Here is a 23,610-nt window from a genome sequence, read left to right on the forward strand (position 1 = left end):
GTGCCCAGCCTGCAGCCAATGGCAATCTGATCGCATGTTGCCATGTTTAAGGTCCAGTAAGTCGGCACGTTGTGCTCTTGCAAAGAGTGCCCCAGCACGATTTTAATTATGCCATATAATGGAAAGGTGATTCCAATCACGCAAAGAAAACAAAATGTACCGTATTTTCCGGTGTATAAGACGCGGCTTTTTTAAAAAAATCTTGCTAGTGCGTCCTATACAAGGGTGCGTCTTATACGCTAATTTTTCGTGTTTTTTTTTTGCGAGTTCAGAAGTTACTCAGGTTCATGTTCAAGCTTATTTCATCGAAAAAATATCACTACCAATGATGCGGTTGCAACGCGGTTAATACTTCAATACAGGGACCGCCGTGCGCAGCTTTTATTAGGTGAACTTTATCATGAAACGGCTGGGATAACGACATCCGGGATCACACACGTGACCGTTTCGGAGGCCCCAAGCAAAAGTAATGTGAAATGCTAAAAGATGGAGACAATCGCACTTCTCGCCATTGTAAAGACAAGCGAAGACAAGCCGGCATTCTTTTTTCGCCATCCTTTGCAACTTTGCTCCGTGCACGTAGTACGAAGAGAACGTTTCAGCCGCGTTGCCGCCAGAAATGGGCGAACATTTTGATAGCGCATACGAAGATCAAGACTTCATAGGTTTAAAGTAGAAATAAAATGTTGTTATGGACATAATACAGAGTACTTTCGTTTTTTTTTTCTAAAACATGGGCGGGTATAGCGTGAGTGTTGCCTTTTTCGATCACTTAGCGTTGCTTAAGAATTTCTCACAGGTACTGTGAATTTCGCGATGGTCGCGCAAGCGTGTTTAATTCTCAGTAGCCTAATCGGTTAAATTGGGGTGCGTCTTATACACGGGTGTGTCTTATATACCAAATTTTTCAATGACAGCCTGCATATATGGCGGGTGCGTCTTATACAAGGGTGCGTCTTATACAGCGGAAAAAACGGTAGGTTGCAGCCGTTTCTCTCTTTCCAATTCGACTGAAAGCATGCAATGCCTTGAAGTTGTAGGGGTACCATGTTAAATGCGCAAACGCATATATTCTACCAGACATTGAGGGTTGTGTGTTTGAGCATTTGTTTTATCAGTAAGGTGCTACGAGAAGGTTATAGCTCTAGATCTAAGAATGACTGAATTGATATTATATCTATCAGGAAAACTATACATATATATATTCTGTTTGCTAGTTGAATCTTGCTGTGTATCATCAGATTTACCCACTTGGCTTGCTCTAGAGTGAGCACTCAATGCTTAGAACTGTAGTGACGCTTTCAATAGTTAATAAGTAGCCGATAATATTTTCTTAATCAGTAGTGAGCGTTCCTCGCTCAGCAGTTCTTTCGTCTTGTTTTACTTCTTTTTGCAGCAGTGCCCATGGATCGAAACCTGATACCAGTGCCAACGAATAAAAAGATCGACGTGCAGAGTGACAGGACTGCTGAAGACGAAAAGCACGTCAACTGTACCCTAAACGGCGACGGCCACCGTGCTGTCGGCTTCATCACTGAATGGGTTGCAGCCTACAAGTTTATACGAGGTATGCCTGAGGGCTGGAGGCTTGGTGTCATTGTAGAGAACCTGCAAATACTGTAGACAAAAGCACACACAGTCGCACATGACAAAAGCCACCCTACTGAAAGGTTCCCTATGATTATTTCCATAATTCCATACGTTTCCATTATAAATTTTGTGGAGTCAGTGTGGAGCATATAGAGTCAATATAGACTATATAGAAGCGCGTATGGAAACTTACAGTCTCCATATAAAGTCATGTACACTGTATGAAAATCGTATGAAAAATATCTGGAATGCTTATGGACTCCGTGCAGAGAAGATATGAATTTCTATATATTGCTCTATATGGTATGGACTCCATATTCCCATAATTCTATACGAGTGGCTGATATGGAGCGTTTCAGTAGGGCGTGTCTGTTTCACGTGCTTCTTTTGAAGCGGCCCTCACTACTCCTATATCAATTATGACAAGTGCCTTTGAAATCACTGGTGCACTTTACGAGTAATGTCTTCATTGAAATAATTTCTTCTGATAGCTTCAATGAAGAAGCTGATTGTAGAATATTTAGCTTCTACCGTTTCTTTGAACTCGAAATCTCGCATGCTCTCTTCCTACACTACAGGTCTCAAAAGGTCACCATGTGGACCGCATTGCCAATCTTTGGTTTCCAATGGGTAAGGAAGCCAGGAATGGGAAAGAACAGAGAATGAGAGGTCTGAAGCAAAACTAATAATAGCAGGGAAAATGAGACGAAGTAAATTCCAATTTTAATAGTTAATATCAGTTCTTTCTCTGTTTCAGCAACGTTCGTCGGTATTTCTCATGAAAGCATAACTTTTAAGTTAGGCAAAATGACTGTGCACCGTATAATTATTTACAGGTTCATATGACTGCTGGGCAGAAAGGAGAAAATTAGTTAGGTTCTTGTGGATTAAAGGTTGAAATATTTGGAGTGAGCGGCCAGTGTGTTTGAGACATCTGCCCCACACAATGCTTGCCTGCAGCAGCGCCATCACTACATCGATCCAAATACCGATGCCTCTGGAACCATCGCCCATACTGAAACTTTCCTTATGAGCAGCGCATATGGAGTAATGATGGGAATACGGAATTCGTACGACGGGGAAAGACGCACAAAAGTACATAAGCTATTCTTATGTTTCTGGCATGGTTTTTATATAATTTCAGTGTAGTTCCCATATATTTCTGTATGATGTGTATAACGTCATACGGAGTCCGTATGAATTTCAGTTCTTCCGGATGTGCTGCTCGTATTGCCCATATAGGCTGCATTTCTTACATATGACTTCTATATGAGTCAGACTAAGAGCTTATTAAACTATGGCATCTCATATTAAGCATTCAGAAAGGTTTAAGAAAAATCATATTGCCCTCCATTCATGTCAGGTCAAGATCGTCTTGGTGTTATAAGTTATCTTTTGAATGCGATAACAAGCAAAGTAAAAGGAAGTGAGGCGTTTTTTGATTCTTCAAATTCTTCTCGTTAATGCACATAGATGAACGCACAACAGCACATTTAACTTTGGCTTCAGCCTGTCCTTATGGTAAGGTGCTTGCGGTAACTGAGCTGCTTTTACAGGGGAAAGAATGTTTCTGGCTTAAAGGCAGAAACATCTCTGCTCAGGGCTACCATATATAGCTATTGCAACTAAATGACTAAAGCATGAGCTGAATGGTCACGAGAACAGACTCGATCAATATGAATGGCTCTAAATGGTGCACCCTCTTTCAGAAGGAGGAAGCCAATAGATGGAATCGGAGGAAAACTGAGCGAAATGCTTTTTAACAATGTTGCTGTTGCATGCATGTAACGAGTCCCTCATAGATATACCTTTGTGTGCTTCCTGGCTTTCAGAGCGTCAGATATACTGCTTCGAATACAAAGAACGTATTTTAGAGTAGATCTCTTTGCTGTGACCTTACTCAAGGCCAACATTTTTAAGCGGCAAGCTTCGCTGCAGTGCTCATATTGTCGTAGCTGTGTATTGTAAGCTGCTGTTGCAAGTAATCATGCGGCTTATATAGACCAATGCTTTGCGCTTTACCTGTTTCGTAAGAACATAAGGCCTCTTTCATTCTCTGTTCATAATGCTGAAACAACGTTTATACGTGGGAGTTTTAAGCGTAATAACGACTGTGTGAGTGTGCGCCTATGAGCTTTCCTCAATGTCATATTCGAATTAGGTGTGCCGAACGTGCAAAGAACAGCGCAGAGACGAAGTAGGAAGGGACTGGTACAGCGGATGTTTACTACGCACACAGTGTAGTATACCCAGGCAACCACCGATATCCTTTGGACGCCCGACGGAGGTCCGTTTAGGAGGTTCCGGACGTCCGCTGAAAATCCACAAACAGCCCGTGGACGTCCGGCGAGAGAAATGTATTCCTTTTCGCCTGCTATTGGACGGCCGACAGACATCCAGTTGAGGACGTCCGTTGCCGGACCTTTCTCGCATATTCACTTATATGGTGCTGCGTGCTTTTTCACTCACGCGATGCAATAAAACGAAAAACATTTAATGCATAGCAGGCATAATTTATTGTGGTTGATGATACATCAGCAGAGCACTGGGTTATATTCGCAAGATTTCTTAACTCTGACTTTTCAAATGTGACAAGCTTGGGGCACACATCCATAACCTTCCCACCCACAGGTTTCTGAAAAAAAGAAAGCAACAAACATCAGTCATGCGAAACAAATGCCAAATTGCTGTAGTCTAAGTGAAAACATTGAAATTTATTAAGAGATGTGTCTAGTGCTGCAAGTATAACTGAGAATGCACTTCAACAAACACCTCAATAAGTAAAAGGCAATGACACCTCTCACTTTTCCACAGCATATTTGACAATGTATCTGTACTTTATTTAGTTTCATGGTTTTGTGATTTACAACAATCGATCCACGGCCTTAAGGCACTAACCTGCGCAGCACTGTACGCGACTGTGCACAGAAAGCCACAAAGCTTCCATTGTGAAGCACTGCAAACTACATGAGCTCCCTATTTTCTGCGTTTCTCGCGTTGCCATTCTCTATAGAACAGTGAATCTAGCGATGCCTTAAAAATTAACAAGATGCTATAATACTCTGTCCCATAACTTAGCAGAGGAGTGCGAATTAGCCGTGCGAGTTGAGGGCTCCCGCGGCTGTGTGGCATATGCTCCCAAAAGCGTGGGAACAGCAGACTTGTGGAAGCCATCGCCACGCGCTTACTTTTCCCACTCTTCTGAGAACAAATGTTAAAGGATAATGCTGAATTGTCCTAAAAGTACGTTCCAAGCGGTGTACTGTACATACCTTCGTAGGCAATCACACTAAGATTTATTTAATCCAAAGTCGGTGCAGTACAGCATTCCAGAAGAGCTTCAGGCGCTTCCCACATCTTTCGAATTGCTTAAGTTACATACCACTTTCATCCACAAGCCATACAAAGCTCTGCATTATAATAACAGAGCTATAAATTAGCACAGCACTGCGCAACAAAATAACAACTGTGCTACGGAGCCGTACTGGTGGATTGGATTGGACTGACTGCAAACTGACGTCTATGATTATAGTGATAGCGAAATTTGCAGAAGTATTGAATTTGCGAATGGTTTCAATGGCAAGTTTAGCGAACAAAGCGGCGGACATGTCGCACAATTACACTAACTTGTAGAAGTTTTCGAAATATAAAACTAGTAATTGAGTTGCTGCAAAATTCTGTCACACCTGCTCCTCCCCTTAAACTAATTGCTCGTTGGCAGCTCTTGCCCTGCGGGTAGGAGTGGAATCGCACTAATTTAAAAACGTCTTCGCATCAAACCCTTCAAATGATGCAAATAGTTTCTTGAAAGCAGATTTGTGGAATAATTCTTTTGTGGTTATAAGCAAACTGTATAGTATACACACTATACATACAGGAAGGGCACAAATTTTTCTGTGGAAAAAATAAAAAATGCCCATACTTATAGCCTGGGAAAATGCTCGGCCTTACATCCTTCGGACGGACACCTCGTCTCATGTAGATATACAAAAGTAGACACTGTCCGTACCTCCGACAGACGTATGGATAAGGATATCCGAAACCGGATTGTATTCGTACGTCCGATGGACATCCGATCTTGACGCAGGACGCTAGGATTTAGGTCGTATGTACGACGGATATCTGTGGTTGCTTGCGATAAGAGGCAGGAAGACAAGAAATCATACAAAAATGAAGGAGACTGGTATATATAACGATTCGAGACACAAAAGCTATTCCACAAAAGCTATTCCACAACTACTAGTAGAGTGGCAGCATGTGCTCTTTCACTCGCAACGCAGGCTGCAGTGCACAGGCTGCATGGACAGCCGCAGGTAGGGAGCTTATGAGTGCTTTCAAGTTGTTAGCACTTCGGTGTTATTTCTCTTATCCTAGGTGCATTCTCTGCGAGGTCCTGTCAACGTGGTCTCGCACTAACGAGTGCGATTGTGAACTGCCGTTAAGCATCTGCTAGAAGTTTAAACTGCTGTCATTGGCTCTACGCTGAACATGCAGTGCCCTGCACAAGCAGCCATACGCCGATAAATGCTCCCATCTTCTATATCTTCAGTCAGTACTCATGCACTCTTTCGCTAACTCTTCCCACAGCGAACAAAGAGAAGTTCATCCTCTACGTGACGCTAAGCGTGGGATGCGGTGTGGTCGCCTTCCTCGTCGTGCTCTCAGCTCGGCTGTACGTGCAGAGGCGTCGCGACCGACACCGCGCCAAAGCCAAGTGCTCGGAGCCGCTGTCGTGTTCCTTCGACGACTCGGACGGCGGTGGGGGAGGGGACCAGTTCGACGTGTCGGCGCCCAGGCACGCTAACACCATCGAGGTGGTGCGCTACGCCAACAGGTCTGGAATGCGTCGCCAGGATAGCGACACGCATCCGCGGGCACCCATGTCCCGGTCAATGAACAACTACTACTATAGCTAGTGGTAATAGGCCGGGGGAGGTGGCGCCTGCGCTGTGACGCACTTGTTTCCTCTATATGGTCACCCCCTCGAATCGACGTGCTTGCTAGATGCCAAAGGCGGGAATTGAAGCTGGAATGCTGAACAGACTAGTGCGCGCAAGTCCAGCTACTCCTTTCCCCAATCTGCGGTAGATGTGCTGCAGCTCAAGGACTGTTTCTGGAAGAGTCCACCCGCTCGTCCAATTCACTGAGTGTCTCAGCGTGCAAGAAACCACGCAGCGAGGGCTCAAAAGACTGGAAAAATGTCCAGTGCTCTGCAACTGTACTAACACACTGTGCTTCGCTGCTGTGGTTCAGCATGAGGCCCCTTTTGGCGGGCGAACCACCACTGCTAGGGTTTTTGCTGTAACGGCAGTGAACAGTCGCCACAGGCGCCATCTGGGAGGAGCTGAACTGCGAAACTCTGTGGATATAAGGAAGCGGTTCGTTGCCTTCTATTTTCCTCCGGCGCTGGAGTAATTGGTTTTTGGAGTGTGTCGGGAATATTTGGCTGTTGTGCGTGTTTATAACAAGTCTGATGGCCAACTCGCTTAGTTGAAGAAAATGTAAAGAGGCTTTCGAGTAAATGGTGGCAGCTCAGTGCTTTGGTCATGCTGGTGTAACTGACATGCGACAATTTTTAGAAGCCCGTGTAAAGACGTGGTCAGATGTGTTTCGTGCAAACAATACAGATGAAACTATGAACGTTGTTTTTTTAATTTTTTTCTTTGTTTTATTTACATCTATTTTTATGTGTTTTTCCCAGGAAAGCCTTTCGTAAGCCGGGAAATCTGTCTTATAGAGAAGGTGCTTTTTTTGACCATTTTTTATTAGAGATGTCTGAAACTGTCAGTATGTCTTGAGCATCTTAGGTGCGAGTTTTTTGTTTAATTTCGGTGAAGAGAGTATTTTGCCGGCGGAGAAGAAATAATAGAGAAAGTGCAATACCTCGTGCTTGCTAAATGTATATTGAGAATGAAAAGCCATGAAAGCCTCGCCTAATTAGTCTTTAATGGCACTACCCTCTGAATAATATTGGTGTACATTGATTTGAGAGGCACCTTATTTGTTTGCTGATACTGAGATGTTTTTGCTGCCATGGTGAAAAAAAAATAGTTTTTGTTTCATGTGTTAAGACGATGTATTTATTATGAGGGACGACTGTTAATACACTTCGATGATATATACATATAATTCAGGAGTCTTATCACTACTTTTTATGAATGCAAAGATGTTATGTGAGCACTTTATTCGGTTACTAGCATAGCACAATGCAGTCTCTGGGTGTATATGTTCACCTTATTAAAGATTTGACAGCTTGGTTTGGCTCGTATATGCCAAGCAAACACTTCATACATAGTCAGAAGATGTTTTTTCACATATTCTTGTCAATGTTTTCGTGCAGTGTAACAAGTGATGGTGCTATGTGCACCAGTAAGTTTTCTGTGTAAACTGTTTGTGTCCATTTGTGTTATGTTGTATTGTGTTCATTGTTTCAATTCCTTGTTACCCAGCCACTAGCCAAATAAGACAGCAAACAAGCGGGTAAATGTTTCACCATTTAAGCATAAGCATTGTGCCGATCACGATGCATGCACCAACTGTTGTACACAGTGCTGCACTGAACGCATTCTTACTGCTGATTCTGCAGAGTTGGGCAGATGTATAGAAAGAGCACTTTTGTGTCCTTCTTATGCTTAGCCTACCTCAGCACATTTGATGAATGCACATCACCTAAACATTCTTCACTGTTACCACTGTCAGCATTTCTCCTGAATGTGTGCTTCTAGGTATAGGTCATGTTCTAGGTGTGCTTTGTACTAAAACAGAACAGAAGCACTGTGGAGCAGGCTCAACTGCTGACCACAGAGCACGGGGCACCCAAAAGGATCACCTTTCTGACAGAGTACAAAGGGATCAACACCACAGGTTAAGGGAGCTACATGGTGGCGTTTACAGTTCTGCACTTACTCGTATATTCAATGCATGGCAAATGTGAGGAATTGGCTGTGGTTTGACTGCCTTGTAAAAATATCTCTGGAAAGCAGTACATGTGCTTTGCTTGGATGAAATGCTTGAATTAGGCGACCCTTCTTTCCGTATGGTCCTCCACTCCCTGTTGCTGTGGGCCTGCATTTTAACCCAAGGTATTGCAAACGAGTGCATTGGCCACCGGGACGTGCAGATTTTAACAGGCTCTTTTTTAGCAGGCTTTGATTACATGCTCATACCAAATTTTTCATTCTAATGGGTAGGCACAAACCGAACATACGTGTATACCATATCATAGTATTAAAGCTTGGATTGGTGCAGCCTACATAAACCTGTTCGGAACTGTTTTGCCATCTGGAGTAACAGCATCCCCCAACTGTGAGAGGAATCTTATAAAATCGTTTTACCAATCCAAATTTTATGTTACTAAATGGCCAGTTCTTTAGGTGAATGTTTAAAAAAAATTAAATTGGCTGTCACTCATTTCACATTGATCATCAATTGTTGGCGCAAAATTAGGCAAAGGCAGGAAAGTGGCTGAAGGTGGCTGCTGGAGCTTGGAAGTTGGGCGTTGTGCAGTTAGGAAAAACCCTTCCACAACATTCACGTAATAAAAGGCGTGAACTGCATGTGAGTTTGCTGCATTATTCCATTATTACGTGATCAACTATTATGTTTATGAATTTGACTTCACATATTTGTAAAAATCCATTACACAGTAAAAGGTGGTGCTCTTGAGGTAGAAAAAATTAGAGCCTTAAATTTCTCACAAGGTCACAACACTGTGTTTCAACTTAAAGAAATACAAGGAAAGGTAGTAACAATCACAATACAAATAATTCAAAAAATTAACTGTTGTCGGCTTTCTATAATGAGTTTTATAGTAATGGTCTTGGATTTTAATGTTCCACCATTGACCGCATGAAAGCTGAGGCTTATGTGTTTATGTGGTGGGCACTCATGGGCACTTGTGGACTCAAGGGGCTGGATAGTGCAGCTGACCGTGCCCTGTTAATGAGCCGTTTTCTTTGGAACTCATTCATGCTAAAGTGGGTTTGAAGTTAAATCTTTGCAAAAGGTTGAGTGTTAACAGGCCCTTCAACGTCAGATTTTGAGAATGTATTATAGTTGTGTATTATTACTTGGTGGTCTAATTGCGAGAATGGTGCCAGTCTGCAGAGTTTTATTTCTTTTTGCTGGAATTGAAGTTGTGACTTGTATAGTATTTGTTGCATGTACTCATATTCCTGTGCACGATGTTTAGTCACTGTGGCACATGGGCATTTTTATTTTGTAGGAAGCTTTGCCCTGTTGTACGGTCGTTATTTAATTTTACGCCTGAGGTCTGGTGCAATCCTTGTTCGACATGTTTTTGGATTAATCAGAGTAAAAGTGCTGGTTTTGTTTCCCCATTAACCGCAGCCCATCACTCTTTGCTAGTTTCTTGGGACTCCATTGAGAGCTTAATCGAGCAAGCTGAAAAGTGAGCAGTATATAATATAAAACACATGTCTTTGTCCTAAGAAACAAAAATTTATTATTTTTTTTTTGGGGGGGGGGGGGCAGAGGAAGACGCAATGATTTTGTCACGCAGTCAGCTACTTACGCTGCCCCAATTTAATCGGTAGTTTGAATGTGTTCCAGCTCTCTTTTCACTTTAAAAAAAGGACTAACGAAGTTGTGTTTGTAGTGTATAGTTTTTAATTATGAGCTCCTTCTATTTAGAATTTTTTCAATGAAGTCTGCTGCATACGTTTACACTTTCGAAAGAAAAACCTAATTCCAAAGGCACTGCGACATTCTCCCGAGATCGAGCTCGCATTCTGTATCCTTGGTCAAGCTGTTTAGCGCCTTCCGTACTTCATTGATGCCTCATAGCAGCCAGCCCATATCTCAGATCTTCTTACTCATAATTTGATGTGAAGCGTCAAATGGTAAAATTTTCCTATTTTCTTCACATAATAATGGTCCTTGCATTCATTAGGGGTGCTAATGCGACGTGCTCCCACAGAATTCAGTGTCCGTTTTGACGTTTTATTTAGTTCGAGTAAAATGCTTCTGTAATGATCAGAGTGTAGATAGACAAGTACCAAATTTTATCCACGTGCCTTCAACGGCAAAGTTGCTTTAAATTTTAGGTTATTGATATCGAGAAATGCAAGGCCTTCGGGCGTAAGAACGGCTCACCCTTCAGTGGCTGTTTCGAAAAAGTCAAGAGCTCCAAATTTATATGATGCAATATATGAGGTTAAAAATTTCAGTTTTATCCCTTTGTGTTATGGTGCTTACGGTTGACCTTTTCAAACTTTTTTGATGGATCTAGACCTGCTTTCATGAAGTCAGTGATTCCGGCTACGTCTGAAATTTCTGATGAACAGAAGGGAAAAAACCATTTCATGCCTAAAAATAATTGCTTTCAAAAACAAGAGCTATAGACGTCGCAGAGTTCTATGATGCACCTATGAAGGGCTGTCTGGTACTGTAACTTAAATCTTCTATCACGCAGGGAAATGTTTTACTAATGAATAATGCAACCGAGTTTTCTCTGCGGAAAGAGCTTTCGATGATAATTAAAATAATTGATAGGCCTCTAGTTCTTTGAACGTGGAAGTAATCGACATGTGTCAATTCCTAGAGTTTTCAGACAGTCAAGTTATTTGCGTGAATTAGCGGGTTCAATATACATGCACAAATTTTCAGACTTTCTCGGTAGACCGTGATGCTTTCCTGAAAAGGTTAAAACTGAATAAACAGTTTCAGGAGGAATAAGCTTATGTTGCCTGCGCACTGTATTGGTTCTTAATTTAAAAAATCAGTGCTTTGAGTATAAAGTATCTAGATGCATCAGAATATTATTTCGGGTATCTTTTGTTGTTATTGGAGACGGTAGTTACAAACTTACTTATTTCACAGCAAGTATTCTTCGTAGAGATACTCTCTTTGATACTTACAAAGAAAAGTGCTTTCTTTAAAAAGGTGCTGCACTATAAATTGTTCCTCAAAACATGTTATTTTAGTACCCAGCTCTGATTTTGTGCGCAGGGTTATGCATTTGATGTCGCTAAGAAATAATGTTTTATACCTTCAGTATTAACGTCCGCAGTATTCAATGCCTCCCGTAATTAAATTTTTAGTGCATAAAACTTCTTTTCCTCAACAAATATTTGCTTAAATGTAGCTAATATTGAATCAGCGATAAAATATTGGTTCATTTACCGCTGTGTTTATGAATGCATCCTGACACTAGGCTGCCTACTAGAGGAACAGCAAACAAAAAGTGGAACTTTGAGTTGGTACGTTGCTTTCACAAGCTTAGTTTGCAGCAGTTAGCTTAACCAGGAAGCAGCCGATTGAAACAATTTCCACCCATTTGTCAACCGGCTGTGGGAAAGAGCAGTCCCAGAGACCATTTTTAGCATATAGAAAGCTAACTTTCACTTTTAACACTTTAACGGAGACTGGTCTGTTTTTGAGATTCAAAAGAAGGAATGCAGCGAATGTGGTAGACTATATTTTTTCATTTTAAGAGTTTCAAGTGCTTGCGAGAGTTGTAGGAGCAATAAAATTGGCTGCTTTAATGGGGGACGAAGAAAACATGAATAATGACAAATGTACAGAGAGTCTTCATGGTTGCAATGTCCGCGTTGTCTGCCTGTGCGTTCTTGTACAGTATTTATTGAGCAATATTTGATTACTCATTATGTTTATCAGAAGGTGATGCATAACAGCGTTGGATGTGTACTCTTGCCCATGCACTTGAATTTATCGACTTGTGGCTTTTGTGTTGGATACCTGGCAAGTGACTTTGGCAGTCGCTTTATTTGTGTTTAAAATATTTGTCCCCAAGTTGGCTCTGGTGGAGTATTTGGATTCAGTTCCGGATTACTGGGTGGGTAGTGTATCATGGGATTGCTATTTTCCAGAAATTTAAAATGTATTCTCACGAGCTTCTAGAAAGTCCTGATTTATGTCAATTAAACAGTTAGCAGGACATAAGAAGATCAACAGGGTTTAAGTTATTATACTATTCGGCTGTGGCTGGAACCCTGGGCGTTTTAACGAATAAGTCCGGGAGGTATCCACGCGCGTTTAATAAGAACATGTATATATGCGTCTGCTTTTTGAACATGTAAATAAAACAGAAATGCGTGCTTGGAAGATACTAATAATCATGAAAATGCAAGATTTTCGGCGCACAATGTCAGTTTTCGTGACGACTGTGACAACTTTCATACTTCAGCATGAATTCGGCTATTCTGGCCGAATGATCTGAGATATGTGGTGCTAGAGTTGGCGCCATTTTGGTTGGCACACGTGCGAGCCGTAGGTTTCGTTTCTGCATTATACGTTACTTTAGGGGCATGGAGGTTTAAAAAAAGTTACAAAAAAAACGATCTGCTCCAGCATGAGAAATTGAGAGCAGCGTTTAACATACGAATCTTCACTGTGAGGCAATATCAAAGAGTCAAATCTAATATCCCGTCCTTTCCTGATGCGATCAGACTCCGTTTGAAAAAATAAAACACAAACACAGCTAGATATAAAGCCGATTTGGGGCCCAGTCACGCTGTGCTTCCTGAAACAGAAATCTGGAACATAACACTATAATAACTTCGATGCCTCAAACATTCTGGCACTTCCTCAAAATGTGAATATGAATTTCAAAGGGAGAAAAATGGCGAAAATTTGTTGATAGCGAAAAACTCCCACGGCCTGAGTACTATCAAGGCAATAACAGAACATCTGGTTTTTACCATAAATGGGCCAAATATGTGCGAGTGTGCCACGAGGTTTTACCTATCATGCAGGGTTGACCAGTTGCGGTTTCCGAAACAAGGGGAAAGGCTAAGGGCCACTTTAAAATGCGATCAAAACAAATGCGAACAACGCGGCGCGTACGCGCACGGCTGTTGAAATTTCTTTTCGTCGCGTTTTTTACCTGGGTGGTAAGAAAAAGACGTTATAGTCGGCCTAGAATGTATCATGGACGACGCTATCGTTATTTTCTTGCTGCCGCCGAAGTAAAAGCTTGATGAAAAGAAATGCGAACAGAGGAGCGCGTAGGCTTCGCTTTGTTTGTATTTATTTTCATCGCCCTTGTAGGTACGTACTGCAAAGCTTATAGGCGCGAGCTAGTCCTCTGTGCACGTGTGCCAAGTGTGTCATGGAAATTGTGGAGGCTGGTATTTGCCATACTTGCTCAATATCCACAGCTTGGGGCGACATATTTTCCAAGCACGTGAACGCAAAAAAAAAAGGAAAACGCAGTTTCTACCGAATAAAATCCGAGTCGGCGACTGAGAATGAACCGGAACACTTCGCGGTTTTTATGTAAATATGTCGTATCTTTGTACCAGGAAAACTACCAAAGCTTTTTGTGTTTCGCAGTGGGACACTTTTTTCTTTATTTTGTCTTTGTATGAGGCGAAGAAACAGCATACGTGTCGGGACGTTTATACCGTGATGTTAATAAAGGACACTGACTATTTTGTTACTGTCACTGTGTTTCTTGCTTTACCGCCGTCAACGCCCTGCCATGCCCGTGATTTGATCTGCAAGAACACGCCTCGAACCAGCAGGGGAACTCGAGGTGAACGCCGTAATCATTAGTCAACTGTGGACAATGGTCTTTATTAAAGACCTCCAGTCAGACCTGTCTAGAGCCAGCGGCGGTCACGCTATCATTATAAATTTCGTGAGCTCGTCAATCCACAGTGCTTTTACTTTTAGGGTTACCTAGTTATTCGTCCCCAAGAAACCATGAATATCCATGGAACATCCGAGCTGGATCCGAACGTCCTATGCCGAGACCGGACGTTCAGCGGCCGTACAAACGAAATCCCAAATCCGTACAAACGGAATTTGCACATAGATCCATTTATTCATGAACACGGCCGGAATAAGCCCAACTTTTTGCGAATCGTCGAACTCCACAATGGCATGCATCTGAAATAAAGCACAGCCTGTGTACTCAAAGATTAAACATTGCGAAATTCAAAAATTCAGAACGCATGCTGTTACCTTCAGCTGCCGAAGTACTGGCTTTCCATGACAACACTACCAGAGACTAGCTGTGAACTGTCGCTTCACGTGCTGCGCTATCAGGAACTCGCAAGCCCCGCGTTTGTAAACATGTCACGTGGACGGTGAAAGCGCTGCCCAACGGTGGTTTTTGCGGAAGCACCAGCGCTGAGAGCGGCTCCGAGGTTCCTCCATGGGACGACGCTTTTTAAACTTTACTTTTACCGTACCGCTTTTTCTTCAGAACGTTTATCAAACGCGTATTGAAGCCCTATTATTTTTTGCAGAACTGTCGCAATGCTGCCTGTGGGGAATAATTTTTTCAACTTCACGCCGCAGCTGCATTGGTGCTGAGATCAGCGCCGACTTGTGTCAGTGAAATTGTCGTTGCAAAATTTTTTTCTTGCTGTGAGATCATATTGCTTAGAAAGTACATATAATAAGAGACTGGACCAACCATTCTGACCCCAAATTTTTAGTCTCAGGGCAGTAAGTAGTTATTATCTGTAGCAAAAAAGTTCTCGCTTGCGTAATTTTTTCAACTTGGCCTTATTTTTTTATCATCTCGGCAAAATCTTTTTAATTCGCCGCAGAGAATGTAAGGCTCTGGTACAAACTTTTTATTTATGCGCAGAGAACGAAATTGTCTTCTGCCCAGCAACCGGACGAGATAGCGTTGCGTTCGCAAGCCAAACTAAGCCTAAGTAGGGTTAGTGTATCCCGAACGGTAGTCGAAGATATCGGAGCTGCGGTAGTGAGTTTGGTAGCCCGTAAGATTGCTTTTGAGCACTTTGTATTGTCCTGAACCACTCCTGGACTTCCTGAAAGCTCACGTCGATCAGCAAGCCGTTTCTGTTTTGAGGTAAACTGACTTTGGCTTCTATTTTTCATTTTTATTCCGGTCGCTTTGGCCGCGTTCGGTGGAGGCGAAAGGCAGGATGCGCGCGTGTTCTGTGTGATGGTCTAAATCTGGAGCCTTCCAGTACGGTGTCCTCGCATAGCCCACAAATTGCTTCCGGGTGTTAAACGCAAATGCGCTTTTGTTTTCAGAAAAATGCGCCACGCTAGTTAACAAAAAAAAAAAAACGAGGGCACATCAATAGAAAGTCTACACTAGGTGTGTAGTACAGATGGGAAAATACTTGTCTAGAACAACGAGCTGCTTGTCCTCCAGACTGCAGAGGCTGCTGCCCATGCAGCAGTGATTTCTAAACGAAGAAAATAAGGTGCTATGAATGTAGGCAGTGCTCATACCTTGCACATTTCGAACCCGGTGTTATTGCTAGGTGACGCATGTGAAGTGAGGAATGCGATCAGAGCGCGCAGCACAGGTGTTCTATAGACAAGCGTTCTGGGCTCTGTACGTGCGTCGTATGTCTCGTCCTTCCCGTGTGTGCTTTTTTTTTAAGCATGAAATGCTTTTAGCTCCCGTTGTCGGCAGTGTGGTGACGTCACGCCGAGACCGAGAGCCAACATCCGGGCACTGAATCCCACTCATCCGGGCACTGAATTCTACTCATCCGGGCACTGAATTCTACTCATCCGGGCACTGAATTCTACTCATCCGGGCTCTGATACGAGAACATCCGGGCACCGTACGAGATTGAACGAGCTTAAACGAGACTCTCTAAGCCCTCCTATTTTCTCCTCAGCCAGTCTGCTGCCTTCTTTTTCAAATTAAGTAGCCTACTAGCCCACTTTCTTGCCTCCTGGACGTTGTGGAGCCATTTGCTAATTCCCGCGCATCTTCCATTCCGCAGGTCGTCATAACTAAGCTAAAATAAAGGGCGTACACACGCAAGAAAGCGTACCAGCAGACGAAAGCAACCTTTGATAGGCTTGAACGATTATGCCAAAATTCAACGGAGGCGGAGGAAATGGTTGCTATTCAACGTGAATAGAACTTGCAGCAAGAAGCATGTGACAGTTCTTCCGATGACCGTGACCATGCGCCCAGTTTTGACGGCTTCGGTATTGCTCACGCTGAGGGCACCAGCATAATGCGTGCAGAGACAGATATGCCTGGAGAAACATTAAATGACGTTTCTGCAGGTACAGAACATGATCCGAGAGGTTTGCTATCCTCACCCCTTACAGATCCTCCAGTTCTTGAGACTAGCTTCACTGATTGCGAGAATCCAGATCCAGGTGTTTTACCCACAGATTTCGTTGGAGCGTTAAGGCGCTGGGCACTTGAAGAGAATTCTCAAAGCGCTTTGACATCGTTGCTGAAAGCACTCAAATCCAATATAGTGGACCCTGCTACTCTTCCAAGTGATGGTTGTACTGTGCGCCAAACACCCCGAAATAAGCCTCATACTTCACAGGCAACTGAGATGTCCCTTGGCAACTATTGCTATTTTGGTCTGGAGCAACAGTTAGAACTCGCACTTTCTCAAGTGGCTCCTGAAATCTCATTGATTTCTCTTTCTTTTAATGTTGATGGATTGCCTTTTGTCATTGGGGTTTTTGCTGGGCTATCAAAACTAGCTTCTGCTGAAGACTTGGACTCATTTGTGAATGAACTCAAGCAACTAATGTCAAATGGGAAGTGCATCAAATAGCGGCAAGTTCAGGTGTGTGTTAAGAACTTCATCTGCGACGCACCAACACGTTCTTTTATCATGGACATTAAGGGACATATGGGATATTCTAGATGTCCAAAGGGCATTGCTGCAGGAACTTACATGAGCCAACGGGTTGTTTTCCCCAAAAAAATTTCAACGTTAAGGACTGACAATTTCTTCCGGCGGCAGACTGACCTAGATCATCACAATGAAACATCGGTGCTGACAGCTCTGCCAATCGACTGTGTAAACACAGTTCCCCTTAATTATATCCATCTGCTTGGCCTCGGAGTCGCCAAGAAACTTCTTAATCTTTGGGTGTGTGGGCCTTTGCACATACGCCTTGGACCTCAGCACCTGAAGGAGCTATTGAGCGCATGCTAGCGAGTTTGGGCGGAAAACAAGGTGCATAGCAAAAGTTGATAGGTGGAAGGCAACAGAGTTCAGGTTTTTTTTTTATTCTATGCTGGGAAACTGGCACTCAGATCGGTTTTGTCTCGACTACTTTACAGTAATTCCCTTCCTCCACTGTGGTGCACTCCTTGTTGCAAGTCCAGATTTTTGGGAACAACATGCTAACTATGCAGAGCGTCTTTTCTCCCACTTTTCTTTATTCTTTATTCAAGAGTTACCCCGCATTGCCAGAAGGCGTTATAGCAGGCGGTTACAGAATGGCAAAAAATACATCTTCACTTGCAGAGCAGACTTCGATTTGGGAAAGCCGGTTCCACTGTTGCACTGCTTTAACAAAAAATTAGTTTGCAAACAAGTTCGTCCTGGTACGGTACTCTCTAATTTTACGAGAATGGCCATGTCGTTTAGAAACGTAAAAGGGCTGTTTTAAATAACTTTAAAAATGAATCCCCGTTTTTCCTTGAATTATTATGTACAGCAATTTTAGCCTCAATTTTCTTCTACGGGAAGCGAGTGGTTACCATTGCAAGTCTTTTTTCATTGCTGTACAACTATCCCTTCGTCCGTACTTACCCAAGACAAACCTTGCTGCTCTGCTATGAATTTTCTCGAGTTTGTCAATTAATACCTGATGTGCAGGGTCCCATACAATACACGCATATTCCATGATAGGTCGAACACAAGAGAGAAAAGCAGTTTTCTTGAGGTTTGGCATTGAACACCTTAAACTTCGCTGTATGAAACTTAGCGCCCTACCGGCTTTGGTAACTACATGATCAACATGAGCATTCCAGCAACAGTCATTCGTCAATATAACAACCTAAGTATCTGTATGTACATTTCTGGCTGATCAATTCATTACTTATGCGATACTAAGCTTGGACTTTGATTTTTTTTCGTGAAAAACAAGGGTCAGGGCATATCTCCGTATTCAAAGACATTTTCTATTTCAGTCACCAATTGTGGATAAGTGTTAAGTCAATTTGGAGTTGAACAACTTCATTGGCTTTGTTAATTTTCCTACAAAAAACGCAGTCGTCTGCAAACAGACACATATTTGAGGAAATACCGAGTGAAATATCATTTATATAAATTATAAACAGGAGTGGCCCCAGGACCGACTGCTGTGGGACCCCTGATGTCACATCAACGTAATCTGAGCATTTACCGTTCGGGACTACACGTTGGCGGCGGTCGAGCAAACAATTCTGAATCCATATTATTACAGCTGTGTCCAAAATTAACATCTTTAGTTTATAGAGAACGAGTGGGTGGGACACAGTGTCGAACGCTTTCCGAAAATCCAGAAATATGCATTCTGTTTGTCCCCGCGGTCAACTTCAGATACAAGTTCGTGATAAAATTCAACAAGTTGGACCGTACATTTGCGGAACCCATGTTGTTCCTTTATTACCAAATCATTCTTTACCAGGTGATTCATTATTCTGTGTACAAGATGTGCTCAAAGATTGTGCATGAAACTGATGTTAGAGAAGTAGGCCTGTAATTTTACACATCCTTTCTTGATCCGCCTTTGTGAATAGGGACCCCATGAGCTATTTTCCAGTCGTCTGGTAAAAGACCTGTATCCAAGGATTTTTTAAATAAGATATAGACACTGTAAGATAGGATCAGCACAGTTCTTTAGCAAACGGGGTGATATGTCGTCTGAACCACAGGCCTTTGATTCATCTTTATCCTCCAGGAGCGCTGGAATCTCTCTTACACTTATTTCAACTGGCTGCATTGTTGGCGCATAACTTGTGTATTGTTGGTGACTGTTGATATCGTTAGGTGAGAAAACAGACTTGAAGTGATTATTAAAACACGTTGTTTTTTTGTAAGTCACCTGAGATGACCTTTGTAAAGATTTTTGTTGAACGGTACGGGGAAAATCAAGTAACATAAAATGTACACTGTGTATTGAATCTGCCAAATGATGCCCGAAATCAGGGGCCACTAGACGGCTTCATTGCATTTCCTTATGAAAATAAAATGCAATTCCTTAAACGCCTCCTGAGAAGCCACAACACCCCTCTTGCTCATCGTTTAAAGGAGCGAAAAGGAACAGGCTTCTCTGTCAAGTCTTCACCTGCTTTAACCTTCACAAAAGGGCATGTGGTTGGCACGCTTCCAGTTTCCTGCAGGTCATCCGAGTACGGACTTGTCAAGTTTGCCAAATTTGTACTCGGTGTTGGCGTAGCTGACAACTGCTTCATGATTAATGATGCCATTGTAGTCATTGAAAACTTTGCAAGCCTCGCATCAATGGGTGCTCATTGCATCCATGGCCGTTAATACATGGTGAAGGAAGACTTCTGTTACAAGTAATTCAGTTTGGGTATTACTGGCATTTTCATTGGTTCTGAACTTTCTGACACAAAAGTCTGGCCACTTATAAACATCCGTAAGCTAGTGAGGTTGCCTCTATCAAGAAATGGAAAGCCAGGCCCACCACGTCGCAGAAGATGGCAGATATGCCTCTGTTGCATACAGCCTAATTGTTTGAGACATGCCTGTCTCACAGTCCCCATTTTAATAACTTCCGAAGAGTAGTTCTGTTGGCTGTGTAAACATTACAAGGGCCTCTAGAATGTCGTCTCTATCAAAATGCAACTCCCGCGGCCAGGATTGAACCACTGTATTTTGGGTCAGAAGCCGAGCACCATAGCACTGAGCCACTACGGTGGCTCTTGACTTGGGAAAATACGTCCTGAATGACAGCCTGCTAGCGAAGCAGTGTAGCGAAAAAGTAACAACGAACGCAATCGACAGGAGCGCGAAGGAAACTGGCCACGAAATTCACTGGGAAGAAGCAAGGATAGTGACAACGAAAAAGAATGCGCCAAATCGGCAAAACCTCGAGTTACTTATTCAGACAACGCCCAACACAATAAACAAGATGTCACCTCGAATCTTATCTACGCCATATCACTAAAAACTACTAAGTGCTACAAAAATCAGAGGCGTTTAGCTGGTTGTCGCATAGTGAACAAGGGAGCCGCAGCGCTCCCGAAGCATCATTTGTTTTTGACATGGCCATTATTCAGTGAGCTTCATCAGCAGTAGCTAAGTTGCTAGAATACTTCCTGTTGACAGCCGTTCGCAAACCTTTTGCTCTTTTTTCTTTAGACTGATAACATTAAGTATATAGCTACCAAAGTAGGAAGGACTGCAGGTAGGCTACAAGTGAGTTTTAGGATGGGTATTTCTCATTCCGACGCTTTTCTCTTTTAGGCCTGTTGGTTCAACTGACCATGTCGTAACGGGTGATTGTTGGGTCTTTACAGCAACTATGTTGCCTTTGGAGACTGAACAACAGAAAGTTACCATTATTTCGGCTTTTACTAGGAAACAATTGCTGCACTATGCACTCCTGCTGAAGTGACAGGCAGGCTGCAACATTCCTTGCAGTGTAGGCTCTTCTATGGGTCAGTGATATGGTGTGTACACGTTTTCCTCTTGTTCCTAGAGAGGCGTAATTCGGAGCTTATCAACCCGGGCTGGGAGTGACAGCATGGACTGCAGGTGAGTTTCAAGATGCGCATTGTGACTGCTCATCTTGACATTTATTTCTATTCTACCCTTTTTGTCATAAAGGATGGTTTGTACACCTTTACAGTACACATGTGGCCTTTGAAGACTGAACAGCAAGGTACCATTTTACTGGCTTTGACTGGGAAACGTGTTCTGCACTACATGTGTAGTGCTGCAACATGTAGGCTGCAACACTGCTCTGTCAACCCTACTCTTGACTTTCGCTCTTGTTTCTATAGGGATGTAATATATGGACCATATCTACTCATGCAGTGAAGGACAATGTAGGCTAGAGGTGAGTTTCAAGGTGGGTACTATGGCAGGGTGTCCGAACATATCTTTCTGTTCTCAGTCGGTCTGTACCGCTACCCATGTCATAAAGAACAGTTGTTATGGCTTTACAGTATGCATGCTGCCTTCGAAGACTCAACAAGAACAAAGTGCCAATTTTCTGGTTTTGAATGGGAAACATTTGCTGAAATATGCACTCCAGAACGAGCAGGTAAGCTGCAACACTCCTTGTAGTGTAGGCCCTTCTTATACATTTGCTTTTGTGTCTGCAGAGGCATGTGGAACATATCAAACACAGCTGGGAATGACATTGTTGGCGACAGGTGAGTTTTTAAAGGGGCACTCCGATGGCTCCTCCGGACGTCTCTTTCTATTCTCGGTCAGTTTGTACAGATACCCATCTCATAAAGGATGATTGTTACACCTTTACAGTGCACATGCTGCTTTCAAAGACTGAACGGGAACAAGAAGTGGTTTTTCTGGCTTTGATTGAAAAATATTTACTGAAATATACGCCCCTACTTAATTAACATGTAGGTTCCAACAATCCTTCTTTAGTGGGCCCATGTGGTTGCTTTTGTTCTTGTTTGTAAACAGTGTAAGCAATGATTTAAAATATGCTGCAGGTGAGATTTAGCAGTGTAGCTCGTGATACCAATGCTTCTCTTTTATATAATGGATGGAGCTGTTCTTATCTGAAGCATTAGAAGATTGAATGATATAGGCTGGAATGTTCTGTGAGAGCTACCAATGCTGTGGAGTTTACAACTGGAAGGTTTTGAGATGCAGAGCAATCAGCACTCTTGCTATTTTTTCTTGTTCCAGCCTGCTGAAATGAGAGAACTTAAGTGAGACTGCGTATTGCGGCACATGCACTGGCTACAGGAGGGTTTGTAGATCAGGCACCGTCGTCACATTCATAGCTTCCTTGATCTTGCCATCTGGTGCGGCAATGCGCTCATGTCACGGAAGACGATTGCGGGTGTATGTTCTACAGGTGTATATACAGATAGGTGCCAAATTCAGGCATTGCACACTTCATTGACGTACATATAGAGTACACTAGTGGAGAGTGGCAAAGTGCTACCTATGTGTAGTGCACTTTGTGTAGGCATCAGGATTCATTTTCATTTTTGTTTTCAGAAGGCTGCTTTCTACCATTGCCTGAAGAATCAAGATGGATGTGAACTGCCAGCTTCCTGCCTTATTTGAAGTTGTGTCCAAAAATTTTAGAACCATAACCAATGCTGCTTTGATGCGCAGCATAATAAAATATTTCATGCTATATAATCGTGTACCATTCTCTTGCCTCATGGTAGTGAAGAAAGCAAGATGTACCACAGGTGCGAATATCCGACGAATATCTAGAACGGACGTCCGGTTAAAGACGGCCGACGAACATACGGGAAGTATGCCCGCCGGACGTCAGTTGTAAAACTATAGTGCCTAGAATATATTCTAGGCACTATAGTAAAACTAACCTTATATCTTTGTCTTCCTCTCGGACATCCAATGTATTTCTGTCGGCTGTTTGTGGTTATTCAGCGGACATCCGGAAAATCCGAAAAGGACGTCCGTCGGACCTCAAGAGGATATATGTGGTTGCTTGGGTCGTGCACATGGTTTTCTGTTGCCTTCGTTGATTTCTTTTTGATTCCATTCAGAAAACTTTCATCTCAAGTTTGTCTACCAAAAGCTGCTTGCTTCCGGGGTCTTCACGTTGCAGCTGTCATTTTTTTATTACTCACTGCTGATTTGACCTCAGGAGCAATATTTACCTCTCGTCACTTGAAAACTCTATCATTAATTATACTCGATTACCACGCCTCAAACCGCCTTAGTTGTAATATTCTACTTTATCCTCGATTAGAAATTTTAACACGCACCTTGGTCGTTATTTTTTTCTTTCTGTAGGAGCAAAAGACGAATGCACTGCACCGCTCCCAAGCCCGAGCTCTCCAAGGCGTTAGTCAGTTATATTTCTGTCAGCATGAGGTTTTTAAAGCTCTAATAAATTTTGTGTATGAATGAATGCTGCCCAATATCTTCGTTAAGTATTTTTCGGTATTTAACCGTATGTATTAAGCACACATTTGCAAGTTCGCGACATGAGACGACACGAGCGCACAGCAATCACCATCATCCTCTTCCTCATTCTGGCTGAGCTGTCGCAACCGTATCCTCGGCAATGGAAAGTTCTTCGCTTATCTTCAGCGGGAACCCTTCGCGTCGGAGTCGTGTAGTGTCCTTCCTGTGCACGCTC

General features: G+C 42.8%; 1 protein-coding gene across 1 annotated transcript in view; it reads left to right on the top strand.

Annotated features, from left to right (window-relative positions):
* The window catches only part of LOC149359674 (protein eva-1 homolog C-like), a 246,052-nt gene extending 236,775 nt beyond the window's left edge, over positions 1-9,277 (top strand). The window contains exons 7-8 of the mRNA XM_089571808.1: positions 1,397-1,567; positions 6,178-9,277. Coding sequence (XP_089427934.1) covers positions 1,397-1,567; positions 6,178-6,506 — 500 coding nt within the window. The 3' untranslated portion in view covers positions 6,507-9,277. The remainder of the gene's footprint in view (positions 1-1,396; positions 1,568-6,177) is intronic.
* The last annotated feature ends 14,333 nt before the right edge of the window (positions 9,278-23,610 follow it).

Source organism: Amblyomma mixtum, chromosome 2 (assembly GCF_055824585.1).
Source record: "Amblyomma mixtum isolate Tamu chromosome 2, ASM5582458v1, whole genome shotgun sequence".
Taxonomy (NCBI): domain Eukaryota; kingdom Metazoa; phylum Arthropoda; class Arachnida; order Ixodida; family Ixodidae; genus Amblyomma; species Amblyomma mixtum.